This window comes from Nomascus leucogenys, chromosome 10 (assembly GCF_006542625.1).
Source record: "Nomascus leucogenys isolate Asia chromosome 10, Asia_NLE_v1, whole genome shotgun sequence".
In the NCBI taxonomy this organism is placed as follows: Eukaryota; Metazoa; Chordata; class Mammalia; order Primates; family Hylobatidae; genus Nomascus; species Nomascus leucogenys.
The window spans coordinates 2,557,262-2,576,818 of record NC_044390.1 but is presented as its reverse complement, the minus strand read 5'-3'; the positions used below and the strand labels follow the sequence as shown (position 1 = coordinate 2,576,818).

Sequence of the window (19,557 nt, the reverse complement as noted above, 5' to 3'; positions counted from 1 at the left end):
CCAAGGCCGGGGCTCCACAAAAGGACCCTAGGAGCACTGAGCAATGCTTCCTCAGGCTTTGCTAACCCAGCCCACTCTGAACCGCCAAGGTTCACCCCCTCCTTTCGAGTGACCTGAAATTTCAAAATAAACTGACATGCAATACCAATTATCTAAGCAAGGCAATGGCCACTTGAGAACATGCTTTTCTGACTCACAATCACTCCCTAGTCCTCTAACAAATCCTCCAGTATCTGTAGACCATCAGTGGCCCTGGTTTCTAAACCCCCAGCCTCCAGATGAGGCCCCAGGACCCTGCTCAAGCACATCAGGGTGTGAAAGGGCAGATTAAGGGTTCTAACTGGAAATCCGAATTTCTCAAGTCCCCCTCTACTATGAAACCCCCAAGTCAAAGGCGCCTGCAGCTTGCCGCCTCCAATCGCTCCTGAGCAATCGCAGCCTTCAGCCAGGTTGAAAATACCCCTTTGGGACCCTCACTGCGGCCTCCCAAGGCCCCAGGAACATGGGTCCTCAGGATCTGGGCCGTGGGTCCAGGAAACCAGTCACCAGGGTCGAACCCCCTTCTGATCATGAACAACAGCGCTCACCTGGCAGGGCAGCTGCAGCGGCTCTATGGGACCAAGCGCCTGGCCCCTGCAGCAGAGACAGCTGAGCGCACCCTCCGGGAGGAGTCCCGTGGGGGGCGGGGGGGGGGGTCCGGTCCCCCAAGCGGCAGCCGCCGGGACCCCATCTCCCAGCCTCCTTCGCAGGGAGACGCAACCACGGGACCAGCCCCGTGAACGGCCCAGGCAGGGAGACGTGCGCCCTTTGCAGGCGGTGTCTCCCCAGAAGCTGGAGGTAGGAGGAGGATGCTTTTGGGGTTAGGGGCGGGACCCCACGATAGAAGTGGAGGAAGCCAGCCGCCCCTGTGAGAGGGTGGCTGAGGCCGTGGGGCTCCTTCCACCGTAGCGGGCAGGCCTGGCCCCGACCAGTCCGCCCTGCCCCATCTACAACGGGGTCCCAGGCCCTGTGAGCGCCCACACTGCAGTGAGGATATCCAGGGACAGGCCGCCCTGCCCAGCACTCTCCGTGGGTGACCCAACGGGCCACTCCCGGGGCGCGGCTGACACTCTGCTGCTGCCCCTCCGTTTACCCCTCTTGCCCTTCTCCCTCCCGGACTCAAGAACCACGCAGAGGGGGACGTTTGGATAGTGCCATTTATTATTCTAGCACCCCTTCCTCCACCACGCCCAGACCTGGGACAAACGAGCACCCGCCTCCTGCGGGGCTTTGCTGGGCACAGGGGCCGCCTCTGCTACCCGGAATCCAGGAGGGGAAGGAACGACTCGAGCTCTAAGAACGGATGGGACCCGGAAGGCAGAAAAAAATAATGGATTGAGGCGGGCGGGGAGTCAAAAGGTGGGCTGATTAAAAGAAAATTCTAAGAAAGGGGCCCCTATTTCCCTTCCCTCTCTGGGACCCTCTAAACGCAAAGGGCCTGGTTTCTCCATTCCTCGCAGCACCACCACCCCCACCCCGGACAACTGAGGAAGAGGAGGGAAAATGGCCTTCCGCTTGAGGCCTGGTCGCTGCTCGGCCCCTACACTTTCTCCATCGTCCGTCTCTGGCTCGCAGGCCGATAACCTAGGAAGGGCAGGCCAGGCTGAGGGAAGCAGCGTCTTGAGGCGGAGAAGTGAACTGGCCCTAATACCCCCCCAGTGCACGGCGCGGGGGCAGAGGAGGGCGGGGAGCCTGGGACACCGCGGGGTCCATCGCACCCCGTCCGCTTCTCCCTGGGTCTCTTGGTCTTGCACATCGTCGTTCCCGCCAAGCCCGCGGGGCCCTGCCCCCCCCTCGGGCCCCGCCCCTACCGGCCCTCCCCAGCGCGGCACTCGGGGCACCGCCCGCCCGCAGCCTCGTCATCCTCCTCCTCCTCCTCCCCGCCAGCCCGGTAGTAGCTCTGTCCGCAGCTGCTGCAGACCGAGGGCGCGCCCACTGCGTGGATCTTCTTGTGTCTCCGGAGCGCGGCGCCCTGCACAAAGCCCTCCCCGCACTCCACGCAGATGTGGGCCGGCTCCTCGCCCCCCGCCGCCCCGAGCCCGTCCCCGTGCTGGGCCCGCTGGTGCGCCAGGAGCCCGGCCCCGTGCCCGAAGCCCTTCCCGCACTCCAGACACACGTACGGCTTGGGGGCCGGGGCGCGCCGCGACCGGGGCCCCGCGGCCTTGGCCCCCGCGCCCGCCATGGCTGCCGCGGCCGCGGCCCCCTCGCCCGGCGCGCCCACCACGATGATGCCCTCGCCATCGCCCACCGGGATGGCGATCTCGCCGTCCGCCGCCACCGCCTCTTCGGGCCCCTTGGCCCGCCGGACGCTGGCCGCCAGCACCTTGGCTGCCACGCCGGGCCCCGACAGCTCCGGGTGCAGCCGCAGGTGACGCGCGAGGCTCTTGGGCTGGCTAAAGCCGCGGCCGCAGCGCGGGCACACGAAGGGCTTGAGGCCGCTGTGCGAGCGCCGGTGCTTGGCTAGGCTCTTGCTCTGAGTGAAGCTGCGGCCGCAGTCGGGGCAGGTGTAGGGCTTCTCGCCCGTGTGGATGCGCTGGTGCTGCATGAGGTTGGAGCTCCAGCTGAAGCGCTTGCCGCACTCCAAGCAGGCGTAGGGCTTCTCGCCCGTGTGGATGCGCCGGTGCTGCACCAGGTGCGAGCTCTGCGAGAAGGTCTTGCCGCAGTCGGCACAGGCGTTGGGCCGCTCGCCGGTGTGCGTGCGCTGGTGCCGCGTCAGCTTGGACCAGTGGCTAAAGCTCTTGCCACACTCGTTGCAGATGTAGGGCGCGGGCGGCCGCGGCCGGGGAGGGGGGCCGGCTGGGGGCGCAGACTGGGGCGGGGACAGCTTGGTGGGAGGCCAGCTGGGAACGTCGTCATCATCCATGATGAGGATGTCCACTGGAAGGCAAGAGGGGAGGGGGAGGTGAGTCAAGAGAGACAAGGGCTCCACGCCTGCCTCCGCTGCTACGCTGGCCTCGGGTGCCTCGCTCACCAGGGAGCCTTTCCAGGCTCCCCCTGGCGCAGGACCTGCCCTGGTGTCCTCAGACTGCGCATCACTCCCTGCATTTTACTGAGTATTTATTACCCCTCTCCCCAGCTAAGACCTCAGCTCTGTGAGAGTGAAGACCCTCGGCTTACCCCCAACCTCTAGAACAATGCCCCAGACACAGAAGGCCTGGGCTGTAAACAACCAGTCAACATAAGAGGCATGGGCGAGGGGCGGGATCCACGGAAGGCTCCCAGGAAAGGACCCCTGAAACCCAAAACACCAGCCTGGACGCCGGGGGCAGAGGATGAGGAAGGCTCACGGGCAAAGGCTCCACTAGGCAGAGAGGCTGCAGGGCTTGAATGCAGCCCTGGACACCTGGACCTGAGCCAGGGAGTGGGTTTGGCACCCTGCAGACGTGCCCGCCAGGGAGTGACGGTGTCACATTCGGGGCTCCAGGAAGACAATCTTGGCTGCAGACAGGGTGGGCAGGCGGAAGCAGACAGGTAACGGGACTGGAGACCAGCATGAAAAACCCGCCTCCGAACCTGGGGGTAAAACCTGGCTTAACACCGCCTACATTACAGAGGCTCTGGTCAGCCCCTGGTGTGGGGGCTCCCATCTGCTCAGTGAGGACAATTCGGGCACACAGCGCTTTGCCTGCACATCTTTACACTGAGGACGCCCTTCCGGCAGCCAACGAGGGCTTTCACGCATCTGCACCAGGCCTGCCCCTGGGGGCTCTCCCAGGAGGAATGGGCTTGCCTCCTCCCCAGCTCATTCACTCCTGAGAAGGATCCACGTGCAGCGTCTACATTTGCTCTCCCTTGGGGCCTGGTCCAGCGCAACAGAATCAGGTGGGAGGGCCTCAGCAGGTGCATCTCTGACCCCCGTACACACCCCAGGTGCACCCCACAGGGTTTTTTCAAAGCATGAATCACAATTACAACGTTCTCACTCCTGACCTTACTAGACTGTAAGCTCCTAAGTCTCTATCCCAACACCTGGCACGGTGGTGCCCAGCACACAGAGCCCAAACACCCTCCCGGACGCCATGCTGGCAAACATGCAAGGAAGGGCCATGACGCCTCCCTGCGCTACACACTTCAGCGTCAGGTCCTCATAAGCTGGGAGCACAAAACTGAGCCTTTACAAGGGAGAAACTGAGGCACTAGGGAGTCGAGTCACGGCCCACAGCTACACGATTGCAAAGTGGCAATGCCCAGAAGTGCATTAGTAGTCTGGGTCCAAGAAACAGCCATCTACCGCTAACTGCGGCCGCCCACTGCTAAATCCCCCACCCCACATGCAGCACACCCTACACGCTGAGAGACTGCTCCACAAAGTGGGATCCTGCGGCCAGTAGCATCGGCACCACAGAGAACATATTAAAAACATTTATGCACGGCCGGGAGCGGTGGCTCACGCCTGTAATCCCAGCACTTTAGGAGGCCGAGGTGGGCAGATCACTTGAGGTCAGGAGTTCAAGACTACCCTGGCCAACATGGCGAAACCCCATCTCTACTAAAAACACAAAAATTAGCCGGGCGTGGTGGCGCATGCCTGTAGTCCCAGCTACTTGGAAGGCTGAGGCAGGAGAATGGCTTGAACCCGGGAGGCAGAGGTTGCAGTAAGCCAAGATCACACCACTGTACTCCAGCCTGGGTGACAGAGCAAGACTCCATCTCAAAACAAAACAAAAACGCTTATGCTCAGGCCTCCCTCCAGACCCACTATATGAGAAAGTGCCGGGCCAGGGCCTGTGCTTCAGCAAGCCCCCCAGGTGATTCTGATGCCAGCTCCAGTGTGAGAATCGCTATTCCAAGGCAGACTGTATTCGAATATGACTCTTGAATCACCTGCGGCAGAAGCAAAAACTCCAGGTGAAGTCAGGAAGGGGGGAACCTTCTGGAGAGATGGCATGGAGCCCATTGCATTGTCAACATAAATCAAAAAATGTTGTAAGTTATAAGCACATTACTTAAAGATGTAGAGAGAATTAAAAACAAACATCAGAAGCTATTTGCCCTGAGGCAGTGTGACTGAAGGGGACAGAAAGGGACGGTTAGGAAAGAGATTTGCTTGTCACCGTAAACCGAGCCATACTATCTGAACCTTACAAGTGCTTCTACGCCTTTAATTAAAATAACTGCTTTGTTTTTGAAGTTTGGAAGAAAGAAAGTATAGCAATGCTCCCTGTGACTCAGCTATGAATAGCATTTACAGTCATGAAGACATGAATTCTGAACACAAAACTTGTGACACCGTGGCAGCTAAGACGGGGGCACTGGGGCGGGCGTGGAGTGCGTGGAGAGTGCAGTGCGTGGAGAGTGCAGCGCGTAGAGAGTGGGGAGAGGATGTGGGAGCCATGTCCTCACCTCCCATTAGATTTGCAACTAGCAAAGCAATTGCATGAGCTCTTTACCTAGAACCAAGGAGAACCCCAAAGAGTGCATGGAAGGGCTCCTTCCTCTAGAGGCAAACTGGGAGTGGGGAGGGCAGGAGGTGGGAGCTGTTTTCTGCTTTAGGCCGAAGGCGATCTGGCTTCTCTACAGGAATCTCTGCACTACTTTTTCTAAGTACGAGTTAAGCACTGTTAAATGGACAGGGTTTAATTACTTAAAAGGCAGGGCTCTTTTACATCTTGCAGATTCCTGGGCTCTGCGCAAACCTTCCCATGCTGCATCTCAGTAACGCCCAGGAAACCGCGCTTCACAGGCACAGACTGGTTCTGACAAGAGGTTGCGTCTGCACCGAGCATGGGCCAAGATGGGCCACTCCACTTGCCGCAGCCGCAGCCACAGCCGAAGCCAAAGCCTCACCCTCACAGGAGCGATGAGGCTAACAGCTTTCTCCACCTCACAGCACCATCTTTAAAAGGATTCAACGAATTCCCAGAAAGAGAAGAGCACGGCGAGGAGCACAAGAGTTCTCATTCAATTAAAAAAATAAACAATGAGAGCGGGGCCACTCTGATGGTGGCAGCAGTTACCCTTGGGGGAGGACAGACGCCTGGCCCTGGGCTAAATGTGTTCCGTGGATTACCACATTTAATCCATGGCTAACACTATCACTGTCCTCCTCTCACTGAAGGACTCAGCTGAGGTCCCGAGGGCATGGGCTGGGGGGCGGTCCTCCACTCCAGATCCCCTATGCCCCAGGCTCTAACTCTATGCCTCCTGCCCCACCTGCAGCACCACTAATCCAGGAAGCCCCGGTTTCTCTCTATGGGAGACAATGTTTCTAGAGCAAAATCTGGAAATGCTCATTTTTTTTTTAAGATAAAATTATTGAGTTCACGCTGATACTTCCCATAGAAATTCAGGACTAAGGTTTTTATTTAGCCTTTCCTTTGTGACATCTGCACCTTCCTTCTGCACCACGGAGAATCTTGGTACTCAAGGACATAGGGGATGACAGAACTGTAATATCCCCCCTGGAATATCCCACAGACACAGGGGATGGCGGAACTGGGATACCCCACAGTCCCAGGGGATGACGGAAGTGGAATATTCCATAGACCCAGAGGATGGCGGGAATGGGATACTCCATAGACACAGGGGATGACAGAGTGGAATATCCTATAGACACAGGGGATGACGCAACTGGGATACCCCATAGACACGGGATGGCGGAACTGGGATATTCCACAGGCACAGGGGATGGCGGAACTGGGATCCCCACAGACACAGGGGGTGGCGGAACTGGAATATCCACAGACACGGGGCGGTGGAAGTGGGATCCCCATAGACACAGGGGATGGAGGAACTGGGATCCCCATAGACAGGGGGTGGCGGAACTGGAATATCCACAGACACGGGGTGGTGGAAGCGGGATCCCCATAGACACAGGGGATGGCGGAACTGGGATACCCCATAGACACGGGATGGCGGAACTGGGATACCCCATAGACACAGGGGATGGCGGAACTGGGATACCCCATAGACACAGGGGATGGCGGAACTGGGATACCCCATAGACACAGGGTGGCGGAAGTCGGATGCCCCATAGACACAGGGGGTAGCAAAAATGGAATATTCCATAGACATGGGATGGTGGAAGTGGGATATTCCATAGACACAGGGGATGACTGAAGTGGGATATTCCATAGACACAGGGGATGACTGAAGTGGGATATTCCACAGACACAGGGGGTGGCGGAAGTGGGATACCCCATAGACACGGGGTGGCGGAAGTGGGATGCCCCATAGACACAGAGGGTAGCAGAAGTGGAATATTCCATAGACACAGGGGATGGCGGAAGTGGGATATTCCACAGACACGGGATAACGGAAGTGGGATATTCCATAGATACAGGGGATGGCGGAAATGGGACAGCCCATAGACACAGGGGATGGCAGAAGTGGAATATTCCATAGAAATGGGATGGCGGAAATGGGATAGCCCACAGACACAGGGGATGGCAGAAATGGGATAGCCCATAGATACTGGGGATGGCGGAAATGGGATAGCCCATAAACACAGGGGATGGCGGAAGTGGAATATTCCATAGACATGAGATGGCGGAAATGGGCATACCCCACAGACACAGGGGATGGCGGAAATGGGATAGCCCACAGACACAGGGGACGGCGGAAATGGGATAGCCCACAGACACAGGGGACGGCAGAAATGGGATAGCCCATAGACACAGGGGATGGAGGAAATGGGACAGCCCATAGACACAGGGGATGGCGGAAGTGGAATATTCCATAGACATGAGATGGCGGAAATGGGATACCCCACAGACACAGGGGATGGCGGAAATGGGATAGCCCATAGATACTGGGGATGGCGGAAATGGGATAGCCCATAAACACAGGGGATGGCGGAAGTGGAATATTCCATAGACATGAGGTGGCGGAAATGGGATACCCCACAGACACAGGGGATGGCGGAAATGGGATAGCCCACAGACACAGGGGACGGCGGAAATGGGATAGCCCATAGACACAGGGGATGGAGGAAATGGGATAGCCCACAGACACAGGGGATGGCGGAAGTGGAATATTCCATAGACGCAGGAGATGGCGGAACTGGGATACCCTATATTATGACCCTCTTGCTGGGTGCACACAAGATCTCAGGTTAACAATGCTACTGCTACCACTGCCAGGCACGGCTCCTGGACTGTGCTGCACACACCGTCCTCCTTCCCCTCAGTGTTTTCTCGGCTGCATCCCCTCCGTCAGGTGCAGGTCTTGGCCGACTGAGACGTGTTCCGTGCTCAGGAGACTGACCTGCTCACACCCTCCTCCCATCCCTCTCCCTGGTCAGTTGTCTGAAGCTCATTCGCTTGTGGGTTCCTCAGGAAGGGCACAGAGGAACGGGGTTCACGGGGCTCTTGCTGGGTAGCCTGTCTGTGTCCTTCCCATCTGAAGGTCCCTTTTCTGTGAGTCATAATGCCATTTTCTCCTGGCATAAAGTGCTGAAGTCTGAGCATAGTCATGTTGACTTTCCAAGCCATCCGCGCTTTCTGCCACGAAGGATCGGTGACTTCCTTTAGCGTCCAGCGATTCTAACGCAACCATCTGTGATTTGCGCTTTCAATGCGCAGCTTTCATGTGTAGCTTTCATGTGTTAACGGGTGTGTCCTTGAATGAGTTTTTACTATCCGCTCTATTCTTTTGCTTTGGGTCTCTTCTTCAGGGACTCTGCCTATCCATATGTTGGATTTTCTTTTCCTAACTTGTTTCCTTTACTCTGTTTTAATCTTTTTTCATTTATTTATTTTGAGACGGAGTCTCACTTTGTCACCCAGGCTGGAGTGCAGTGACATGATCTCGGCTCACTGCAACCTCTGCCTCGCAGGTTCAAGTGATTCTCATGCTTCAGCCTCCCGAGTAGCAGGGATTACAGGCGTGAACCATCATGCCTGGTTTTTTTTTTGTTTTTTTTTTTTTTGCATTTTCAGTAGAGGCAAGGTTTCTTCATGTTGGCCAGGCTGCTCTTGAACTCCTGACCTCAAGTGATCCACCCGCCTTGGCCTGCCAAAGTGCTGGGATTACAGGCATGAGCCACCATACCTGGCTAATTTTGTGTGTGTGCTTTTAGTAGAGACAGGGTTTCTCCATGTTGGCCAGGCTGGTCTCAAACTCCTGGCCTCAAGTGATCCACCCGCCTTGGCCTGCCAAAGTGCTGGGATTACAAGCGTGAACCACCACACCCAGACTTTTTTTTTTTTCTCATTTTAAAATGATCCTCCTTTTTGCCTTCAATTTTTTTAAGGAACGATGTTTTTATTCTTGAGTTCCTTCTACATTAGTCTTCATTTTGAAAGGTTTTTGTTCTTATTTCCAAATCTTTGCCGAGGCTGCCGCTTCGTTTCTGATTATGCTTTTCTTTCACATGTTGCACTGTCTCAGCTCGTTCAAAATCAGCAGCCCCCAACCTCTTTGGCACCAGGGACCGGTTTTGTGGAAGACAATTTTTCCATGGACACGGTGGGGAGGTAGCGGGGGATGGTTCAGGGATGAAACTGTTCCACTTCAGATCACCAGGCATTAGATTCTCCTAAGGGAGCAGGCTCGGTGGCTCACACCTGTAATCCCAGCACTTTGGGAGGCCGAGGCAGGCGGATGACCTGAGGTCAGGGGTTCAAGACCAGCCTGGCCAATGTGGTGAAACCCCATCTTAACTTAAAAAAATACAAAAATTAGCTGAGTGTGGTGGTGTGTGCCTGTAATCCCAACTACTTGGGAGGTTGAAGCAGGAGAATCACTTGAACCCGGGAGGTGAAGGTTGCAGTGAGCCAAGATCGCGCCATCGCACTCCAGCCTCAGTGATAGAGCGAGACTCCTTCTCAAAAAATAAGATTCTCGTAAGGAGCACACAACCTAGACCCCTCACATGTACAGTTCCCGCTCCTGTGAGAATCTCATGCCGCCGCTGACCTGGCAGGAGGCGGAGCTCAGGCAGTAATGCGTGCTCATGCACCACTCACCTCCCGAAGTGTGGCCTGGTTCCTAACAGGCCACGGAGCAGTACCAGTACCAGGGACTGGGGACCCTGTACTAAATGATCTTGATCTTCTTGGGATGCACTTCTGGCCTGCCTATCTGTAGAAATGCCATCCTGTCCTTTATCTTTGTTATTATAATCACTTTTGGGAAGGTTGAACTCAGTATTTTTCTGTTGCTCATTTTTATGTGTAAGTTTCCTTGAATTTCTAGGAGGAGGCTCGGTTCAGGGTAGCTGCTCTAACTTCTCAGAGGTTCTCCCACAGAAGGTAAAAACGCGGCAACCAGCCTGCACAGATGCACATGTTCCAGCCGCTGTCCCCACTGTCATCAGGACCTTCTCCTGCCTTCCTCTGTTGCCAAGGACAGGGACCTGCTTGATTCTGATTCCTCACATGAGGTTCTGCCCTGCACAGCACTTTACCTGGTTGCTTCGAGAGCTGCAGGGCCTGCGCTGCCCCAGTCCCTTTTGGGCCTTCCCACCAGCCTCTCTCCCCACTACCCTGGTTTGGACAAAACAGCTCCTACTTCAGCTGCTGGTCCTAAAGTGACCCCGACTCGCCTGCCCAGCTTTGCAGTAAAGACCTGGAGGCTGTCTGTGGCTCTCCTCTGCTTCCCTCCTCCCAGTCAGATGCTAACATCACACAGGCCTCGGTGGTTTATCCTCATCCAGCTGTATTTTCGAACTCATGGGGATACCTTAGGACCTGGTAACTTTGCAACTGTGGTCCAGGGGACTTGAGTTTTGCTACCTGGTTGCTGTGTTTTTATGCAGGGATATAGGAGATTCAAGGGCCACACTGTGGCTCCTCTACCATCACCCAACAGTCAGAACTGTCATCTGGCCGGACACAGTGGCTCACACCTGTAGTCCCAACTACTTAGGAGGCCAAAGCAGGAGGTTAACTTGAGCCCAGGACATTGAGACAAGCCTGGGCAACATAGTGAGACCCTGCCGCTAAAAAAAAAAAAAAAAAAAAAAAAACTAGCTGGGGATGGTGGCGTGTGCCTGGAGTCCCAGCTACTCAGGAGGCTGAGGTGGGAGGACAGCTTGAGCCCAGGGGGTCAAGGCTGCAGTGAGCAGAGATGGCACCACTGCACTCCAGCCTGGGCAACAGAGCAAGACCCTGTCTCCAAAAAATAAAAAGAGATAGGCCAGGCGTGGTGGCTCATGCCTGTAATCATAACACTTTGGGAGGCCGAGGCGGGTGGATCACGAGGTCAGCAGTTTGAGACCAGCCTGACCAACATGGTGAAACCCCGTTTCTACTAAAAATACAAAAATTAGCCGGGCATGGTGGCGGGTGCCTGTAATCCCAGCTATTCAGGAGGCTGAGGCAGGAGAATCGCTTGAACCTGGGAGGCAGAGGTTGCAGTGAGCCGAGATCGTGCCACTGAACTCCAGCCTGGGCGACAGAGTGAGACTCCGTCTCAAAAAATAAATAAAAATAAAAAAAGATGAGGGTGCGCTGAAACATGGAGCCCGTGCTCACCCGAGGGCAGCCAGAACCCCAGCTCCAAGACACCAGCTGAAGCTTTCCTGTTGGCACCACTCCCTCCTCAGAAGCAGAATATCTTTATTTCGTTATCTGAACAGCTCTGAGGCTGCCTGAGCTGTCTCTGCCCGGTCCCACACCCCTCACCCACTCAACAGCAGGAACTCCATCTGAGGTCATCAGGAGAAAAGGCCCCAGGAGGCAGGTTAGGAAGGGCCACTCAGCCTGCAGCCATGGGTCTCACCCTCCTGAGATCGTCAGGAGGCCTGGCCTCAGCCTGCAGGAGGCTGCATGCCACCCACCAGCCCCCCAGCTCCACGGCCCAGACAGGTGTCTCGGCCCCTCTTTCCCCAGCACCCAGATCTCATGGGGTTTTTTGCAAATCCAACAAGATAACCACCTAAGGGGGCTGCGCTGACTGCAGGCACACAAGACGTGATTATGAAGCGCCGGCCATTATTCCTAACAGTATTAGCTCAGAGGATCTGAACACACCTCCCAGAAATATTCAAATATAGAAAAAAAATCACAAAATTTCTAAGGTTTCAAAAACGCCCCAGGTCAATCTATCTAACCAGAAAGAACACTGGCTTTGTGGCTCTTTCCAATCTCACATGCAGTTCTTCACCGCGCTGCACGTGGGAAACGCCGTGCTGTGAACTTCACGCCCACCACAGGCCACACCTTGCGTCTCCACTGCGGGCCTCAGCCCGGCAGGCACTAGGATGGACTGCGTGGACAGCCGCCAGCATGTAAATGAAACGGAATGGAGGCAGGAGGAGGAAACACCCGCACGTGCTGCTAGCACAGGAAGAACTGTTCTGTGGAATTTTATTTTGGTCCCCTATAAATCCGTACGTTTCTTTTTATCTGGCTGTGTTCCTGCGTGCAGGCAGCGGGCGAGGGATCAACTACTCCCGGCCCTGACGGCAAAGGCGCTGCAGAGCCAGTTTACTAAAATGAAGGAAGCCGAGTTCCCGGGGACAAAGCCACCTGGCCCAGGGGACACACAGCACCCTGCTGTGCCACGTCTCTCAGGGGCCTTCTGGTCATCAGCAGGGGCAACCCTACTGGAGTGACCTCCAGTAAGAGATGGGGTGGGGAGGTTCAAACCTTTGGAATTTCAGGAGGCTTGGGGGAGAAGAGGCATGGAGACTTTTGTTCTGACAAGCTCATGCTGAAGCCTGGCCTGCTAAGCCCAGCAAGGGCACCCCCGGTCAGCACCCGAGGCCCCACCCCCTGACCCAGGTCTCCAGGGACACTGAGGCAAAGCCATGGGCCTGGGGGAAGGAGCCCGGGGCCCATACAGCTCCACGGAAGGAACATGTGCCAGGGGTTCCGGGCACGCTACTCTCCCAACAGCCACAGAAAGCTTTCCAACCACCCAAGCCTCCCTGGGGACACCTCTGAACAGGGAACACGGCCGGGAGCTACCCACAGTCCAACTCCTTTCCTCTTCACAAGAAGGTCCCAAGTGTGGGCTGCCTGGGATTCCTCTGGGTCATGGGGACCCACCTGCCCTGGCCAGTGAGGCCTGCCTGGGAGCTTCAGAACGCATTGTCCTCTCACACTCCTCAGAAGGAGAGGCCCAAGGACACGCAACCCCATGCTGCAGGGTGACGCCACCCAGGTGATACGGCCGCAGGGTGACGCCGCCCGGGTGATACGGCCGCGGGGTGACGCCGCCCGGGTGATACGGCCGCGGGGTGACGCCGCCCGGGTGATACGGCCGCGGGGTGACGCCGCCCGGGTGATACGGCCGCGGGGTGACGCCGCCCGGGTGATACGGCCGCGGGGTGATGCCGCCCGGGTGATACGGCCGCAGGGTGATGCCGCCAGGGTGATACGGCCGCCCGGGTGACATGGCCGCAGGGTGATGCTGCCCAGGCGATACGGCAGCAGGGTGATGGAGCCTGGGTGATAAGGCAGCGCCAGAGAGAAGTGGCACAGCGGGACACTGCCGGAGCTTCCTGGGGACCCACCACCTGGGGCTGAGGCACTGCCTCAGTGGCCAGGACGTCACAGCGAGGGGCCCAGGGCCCTGAGCCCAGAGATAAGCGGGTCTCAGGAGAGAGGCCGCCCTGGATCTGTCCCGCCTGCAGGCCGGCTGCCCAAGAACATATCGAGTCCTTCTGGGCTAGGCCACTGCTGTCCGGGTTCCCTGTAAACAGCAGCTGAGAGCGTCCCCACTGCCCAGTGGCTTCCCAGGGCCCTCAAGCCACATTGCCACATCCCCTGCAGGGCAGCCCGAAGCCCCTTCCTCCGTGAACGAAGCCTTGCCTAGCCCCCGACACGGGACCCTCTGGTTGAACAGTCTGCACGCTGAGCAGCCTGGGCGCCCCAGGGAGTGATCTCCAGGAAGCTGAAGGACAGGCACGCAGGGGAGGGGACACGGGGACACTTCTGCTGAGACAGCATCTCATGGAGCAGAGAGCTGGGGGAAGGGGACAGAAAGGGGGAGTCACGCCGGGTGCGGTGGCTCACACCTGTAATCCCAACACTGGGAGGCCAAGGCAGGCAGATCACCTGAGGTCAGGAGTTCAAGACTATCCTGGCCAACGTGGCGAAACCCAGTCTCTACTAAAAATACAAAAATTATCCAGGCGTGGTGGCGGGTGCCTGTAATCCCAGCTATTTGGGAGGCTGAGGCAGGAGAATCACTTGAACCTGGGAGGTTCAAGGTCGCACCACTGCACTTCAGCCTGGGAGACAGAGTGAGGCTCCGTCTCAAAAAAAAAAAAAAAGAGAGAGAGAGAGGACGAGTCACACAACACCCTCTGGGGACGAAAACTACAGCAGGGCCACGCAGGCTGGGGGCCGTGTCAGGGGCCCAAGACCAGCTGGGAGGCAGACGGGGAGAGTGTGTAGGGCTGGGAGGCTGGAAGGCGGCGGGTTCTCACTCCCGTCAAGCCAGGACACCTTCACAGGGTTCTGAACACAGCGTCGGGATCTCACCTCTTCCCCAAGAGGCTCAGGAGGGGACAAGGACAGGGACAGAGGTCGCGGGAAGGCCAGCACGCCATGACTGTGTAAGGCCACACGGCTGGGGCCATGGTGGGAAGAAGCGACCATACTCGGGATGTATTCCCAGAGCAGGTGCCAGGACACACGGAAGTCAGGAGCTGAGGAAGGGTCCGGGGTGAGGGCCCGCTGGCCCACGGCATCTACTCCAAGGCCTCTCTGTGCTGAGCGCCTGCAGCCTGGCTCGGGTGGCACCCTCCCTCTTTGGCACTCCAACCAGCATCTCCTGCCTCCAACACAGGACATGGACACCCTGCTCCATGCCCCAGCACTGCAGGGTCAGGGTCGGCAAGGGGTCGGCAAGGGCTCGGGCTGGACGCCTCCTGCTGCTGGTTCTCTCTGCCTCCTTCTCAACCTTTCCTAGGCCACTCCTCACATGCAGGATGGTGAAAGTTGCCTCCTCCCTGTCCGAGGACCCCACAAGGTAGGCTGAGGGCCTGGACGCTAATTCCGCAGAAGAGGCTGCGGCCAGGTGGGCTGCGAGCCCTGCTGGTTCCCTTTTCTCCGCCTAGCGGGCATGCTCCCCTGCCCCTCCAGGGCACACTCCTCTCCCAGATGCCTGCCCCATGGGCCCCCATATCCCTCAGCAACAGGCTAGAGAAGGGACCACACACGCCATGGCCAGGCCAACCCCTGCCACTCCACCCCCGCCTACGTCTGTCACTGTCACATCATAGGAGGGACGCACGTAGGCGGGACCCCACACGGGAGTTAGGCGAACGCCGGACGCCAGAGCAGCTTGGGAGTGTGCACAGCCCACCCTTGACAGCCGAGCAAGGGCGTCACACGGGGGTGATGCTCCAGAGGCGGCGCCAAGCGCAGGCTCTCCAGGAGCCAGCTGCCCGGTGGGGGCCAGCACTCCCACACACACAGGGCCAGGGGTGGGCAGGGCAGTGGGCTGGACAAGGGGACCTGAGACCTACCTTCTACAAAGAGAGTGAGTTTATGAGTGACTTGTAAAATTAAAGATGAACTTACTCAAAGACAAGCATTTTGGAGACAACAAGGTACTTTAACAAGGACTCAGTGCTAGATCAGAGATGTTCCTAAAAAAACGACATGTTGGAGACAACTGGAGACCACAGGGTATTTTAACAAGGACTGGGTCCTAGATTAGATGATGTTCCTAAAAAATGACATTTTGTTAGATGAGATCAGCTTCCTGTGGGGCTTTTTTTTAAGGAGTCCTTACATGTTGGAGAATTTACAGACAAAATGACGTGATGGATATTTTCTCTAAAACACTGTGGAAAAAGAACTACAGTGGGCAGAAAAGGACCAGCAGTGCCGCGAATTGCTGGCGCAGGAAGAGGGATTCATCACACTGCGTCCACACACTTGAGATTTCCACAGAATTAATTTTCAACAAGGTTCAAAGGCCAAGGACGTATGCAAGGGAGAAGGCAGGGGCAGGCCTCGAGGGCTGTGGCGGTGCGGGACGGCAACCACCCACTGAGACGCGGGGCAGCAACCACCCACTGAGACGCAGGGCAGCCTGGGGCCGGAGTGTGCGCCCCCTGGGCATGCGGTCCTGGCAATGCACTCAAAACCCCCATCACAGTTTCTCCCCCAGGACCAAGGCTGCCACAGCCCCACCCACCTGGAGCTTCTGTTCATACTCCATCCACGGATCTCAGAAGTCACTCAAAAAGGGGCTGAGGTGCTTTACAAAAGCGATCCCAAACTTCACCCCGGTCTTTGTTTGGGACGACTCAGCTAGGCCGGCCTGAATTGGCAAGCTCTGCTGGCCTGTCCTTCTGCACCAAGTCTCACCAGTGTGCCCGCACGTTTCCGTGTGGACTGTGGCTGCATGGTATCTGTGAGGCCCGCAGCCTGCAAGATGGACAGTATTTCCCCTCTGGCTCTCTGCAGAAAAGGTCTGCTGAGCCCGGGCCAGTGTGGGGCCAGCGCGGGCCTGGGACCTGGGGCCTGGCATGCAGACGCACCTTATTCCTCAGGTCTGAGACAGGGACGCGGCCTCCATGGAGGGGAGGGAGGCCATGAGGTGTCAGGGGCCATGGTGGGGTCACCACGGGGCCTCAAGCAAACCTGGGCCCCACACAGCCCACAAATGAGTTTTTAATAAAGCCCCAATAATGCTTTATTAAACAAACAAAACACGTTGCCAATGTCCAAAAAGTGAAGGATTTCACATAAAAACCCAAACTGACAGCTTTCCCTGAAAAGTCGGCGCCAGCCTGCGGGTTCCCTGCGCTCCTGGGTCACCCCTGGTCTAAGGAGTTTCCTGCTAGGGAGGGCCACAGGGCTGCCTGGAATCACAGCAGAGGGTCCAGGATGTGGAGGCGGAGCTGTGGGGAGAGGAAGGGGGCACCCTCAACAGACGAGGGTGCTGCCCAGGCTGGAGGGACAAGGACAGAGGAAGTCAGGCACAGAAGGTGGCCCCCAGGGGTCCCCAAGATTGTCTAGCAGAAAAGAAACTTGGAGCCACAACACCAGCCCTCCCTCTACAGCCAGGAGTGCAAGGCCTAGGGCAGGAGGGGAGGCCAGGGTCGGGTGGTCCAAGGGCCCCAGGAGGGGAAAACAGGGAAAGGGGGTTTCCTCCCACCCAGAGGCAAAGGAAGCCAGGGTCAGGTGGGAGGCAGCAGGGTAGGCTGGGAAGGACTCTGGCTGCTCACCTGGGTTCTCGTGACTGGCCATCTGCTGGTCCTCAGAATCCAGCGGCCCCGGAGACCAGGCTTCTTCCCGCAGCTCCATGTCTGGGTCCCTGTTAGAAGGGGATGAGATGGAAGGACAGAGTTTATGGGGTGCCAGGCTGCACCGAGGGCCCTGCAGGGAGGCAGCCTGCAGACCCCGGCGTGGCAGGCACAGCGCCCGGCAGACAAGGCACACAGCACCTACGCCAGGACACCGAGAACTAGCCTGGAGCTAGCCTGGCCGCTCCCCACAGCAGGGACCAGCCAAGGCCTCACACAGCTGCAGGAAGGACTCAAGGACCCACATGGGCTACAACCACTGCCAGTTCCCATCCCAGCCCCACCACTCCCCAGCTGGACCTGGGGCGAGCAACCCCACCTCGCACCCCAGCTTCCTCACTGGCAAGATGGAGAACATGTTACTGTCAAGTGTGCACAAGACAGTGGACGTGTGGTGCTCATGCCAAACAGGGACTGGAGTTCCCACACCCCTGGCAGATACTGACCCATCACAGCAGAAACAGGGCAGCAGGCGCCTAAGGGTCTCTACCTTAGCAGGCGCCTAAGGGACACCACCAACCCGTGCCACGCACCGGGAGGGTCTCTATGCCGACACCACCAACCTGTGCTATGCACCGAGGGTCTCTACACACACCGCCGACCCGTGCCACGCACCGGGAGGGTCTCTACACACACCACCAACCTGTGCCATGCACTGTGAGGGTCTCTACGCACACCACCAAGCCGTGCCACGCACACACACATCTAAAGTGGACAGCAGAGCCTTTGCCACGTGCCCGAGTTGTTGAAGGGTTCATACCCTGATCTCTCTTTTAAAACAGGCTCCCTGGCTGGATGCGGTGGCTCCCACCTGTAATCCCAGCACCTTGAGAGGCCAAAGCAGGTGGATCACTGGAGGTCTGGAGTTTGAGACCAGCCTGGCCAACATGGCGAAACCCCATCTCTACCAAAACACAAAAATTAGCCAGGCCTGGTGGCGGCGGCCTGTAATCCCAGCTACTCAGGAGGCTAAGGCAGGAGAATTGCTTAAACCCAGGAGGCAGAGGCAGGAGAATTGCTTAAACCCAGGAGGCTAAGGCAGGAGAATTGCTTAAACCCAGGAGGCAGAGGTTGCAGTGAGGAGAGATCACGCTCCAGCCCAGGCGACAGAGAAAGACTCTGTCTCAAAAATTAAATTTAAAATAAAATAAATAAATAATAAAAAAATAAAATGAGGCCGGGCGCGGTGGCTCACGCTTGTAATCCCAGCACTTTGGGAGGCCGAGGCGGGCGGATCACGAGGTCAGGAGATCGAGACCACGGTGAAACCCTGTCTCTACTAAAAATACAAAAAATTAGCCGGGCGTGGTGGCGGGCGCCTGTAGTCCCAGCTACTCGGAGAGGCTGAGGCAGGAGAATGGCGTGAACCCGGGAGGCGGAGCTTGCAGTGAGCCGAGATCGTGCCACTGCACTCCAGCCTGGGCGACAGAGCGAGACTCCGTCTCAAAAAAAAAAAAAAAAAAAAAGAAACAGGCTCTGAGGCAGCCCTCCCAGCCCTTCCCCCACCCTCCTGCAGGCGCGGCGGGAACCGGAACCTGAACCCTGGCACAGATCAGGGAAGGGCAGGGCCGCCAGGTGGAGCTGTGGCAAACGTGCCACACGCTGGGGTTTCATAAACCAGGGGCGCCTCTGGGAAACTCCACGGGGCGGACACAGGGCTGCCAACTTCCACAGCCAAATAAGGGCAGTTTAAAAAAACGTCCTGCCGGCCTAAGTGCAGCGGTGTTTACAACTAACTGCCAGTTACGGGTCTCTTTGTTCCTTCTCCACGCCAACTGCTTCACTTGACTAGCCTTAAAACAAAAAAACCTCCTACCTCACACAGTAGAGATTTGGGGCTTGGCTCCCTGAATCCCCCGGCACCTGCAGGAGGCAGGGACTGTAGCCACCCGGCTTCTCGGCGGAAGCCTCCAGCAGGAGCCACGAGAAACCTGCCCGAGGAGGCACAGCCTCCCACTGCCGGACCAGGGCTCACACCCCAGGGCCCACACTTCTTTATTAAAACAGCTTCATTAAGATGTGATCCCCTTAGCACAACATTCCCCCATGTAAAGTGTACGATGCAATGATATCTAGTATATTCAGTTTTGCAGCCGTCACCACAATCAACTTTACAACAACCCCAAAAAGCCCGCGCGCCCACGGCAGTCACCGCGTATTCCCCCGCCGCACCCAGGGAAGTCACCACGCATTCCCCCCTCCATACCCACGGCAGTCACCACGCATTCCCCCCTCCATACCCACGGCAGTCACCACGCATTCCCCCCCTCCGCGCCCACGGCAGTCACCACGCATTCCCCCCTCCATACCCACGGCAGTCACCACGCATTCCCCCCTCCGCGCCCACGGCAGTCACCACGCAT

The 19,557-nt window shown here is 57.5% G+C and overlaps 1 protein-coding gene across 1 annotated transcript in view; it reads right to left on the bottom strand.

The window, feature by feature from the left end:
• Positions 1 to 1,178: 1,178 nt before the first annotated feature.
• The window catches only part of ZNF787 (zinc finger protein 787), a 33,956-nt gene continuing 15,577 nt past the window's right edge, over positions 1,179 to 19,557 (bottom strand). Inside the window, exons 2-3 of the mRNA XM_030819546.1 lie at positions 17,117 to 17,205; positions 1,179 to 2,916 (exon numbers count right to left, since the gene is read on the bottom strand). Coding sequence (XP_030675406.1) covers positions 1,847 to 2,916; positions 17,117 to 17,195 — 1,149 coding nt within the window. The 5' untranslated portion in view covers positions 17,196 to 17,205 and the 3' untranslated portion in view covers positions 1,179 to 1,846. The remainder of the gene's footprint in view (positions 2,917 to 17,116; positions 17,206 to 19,557) is intronic.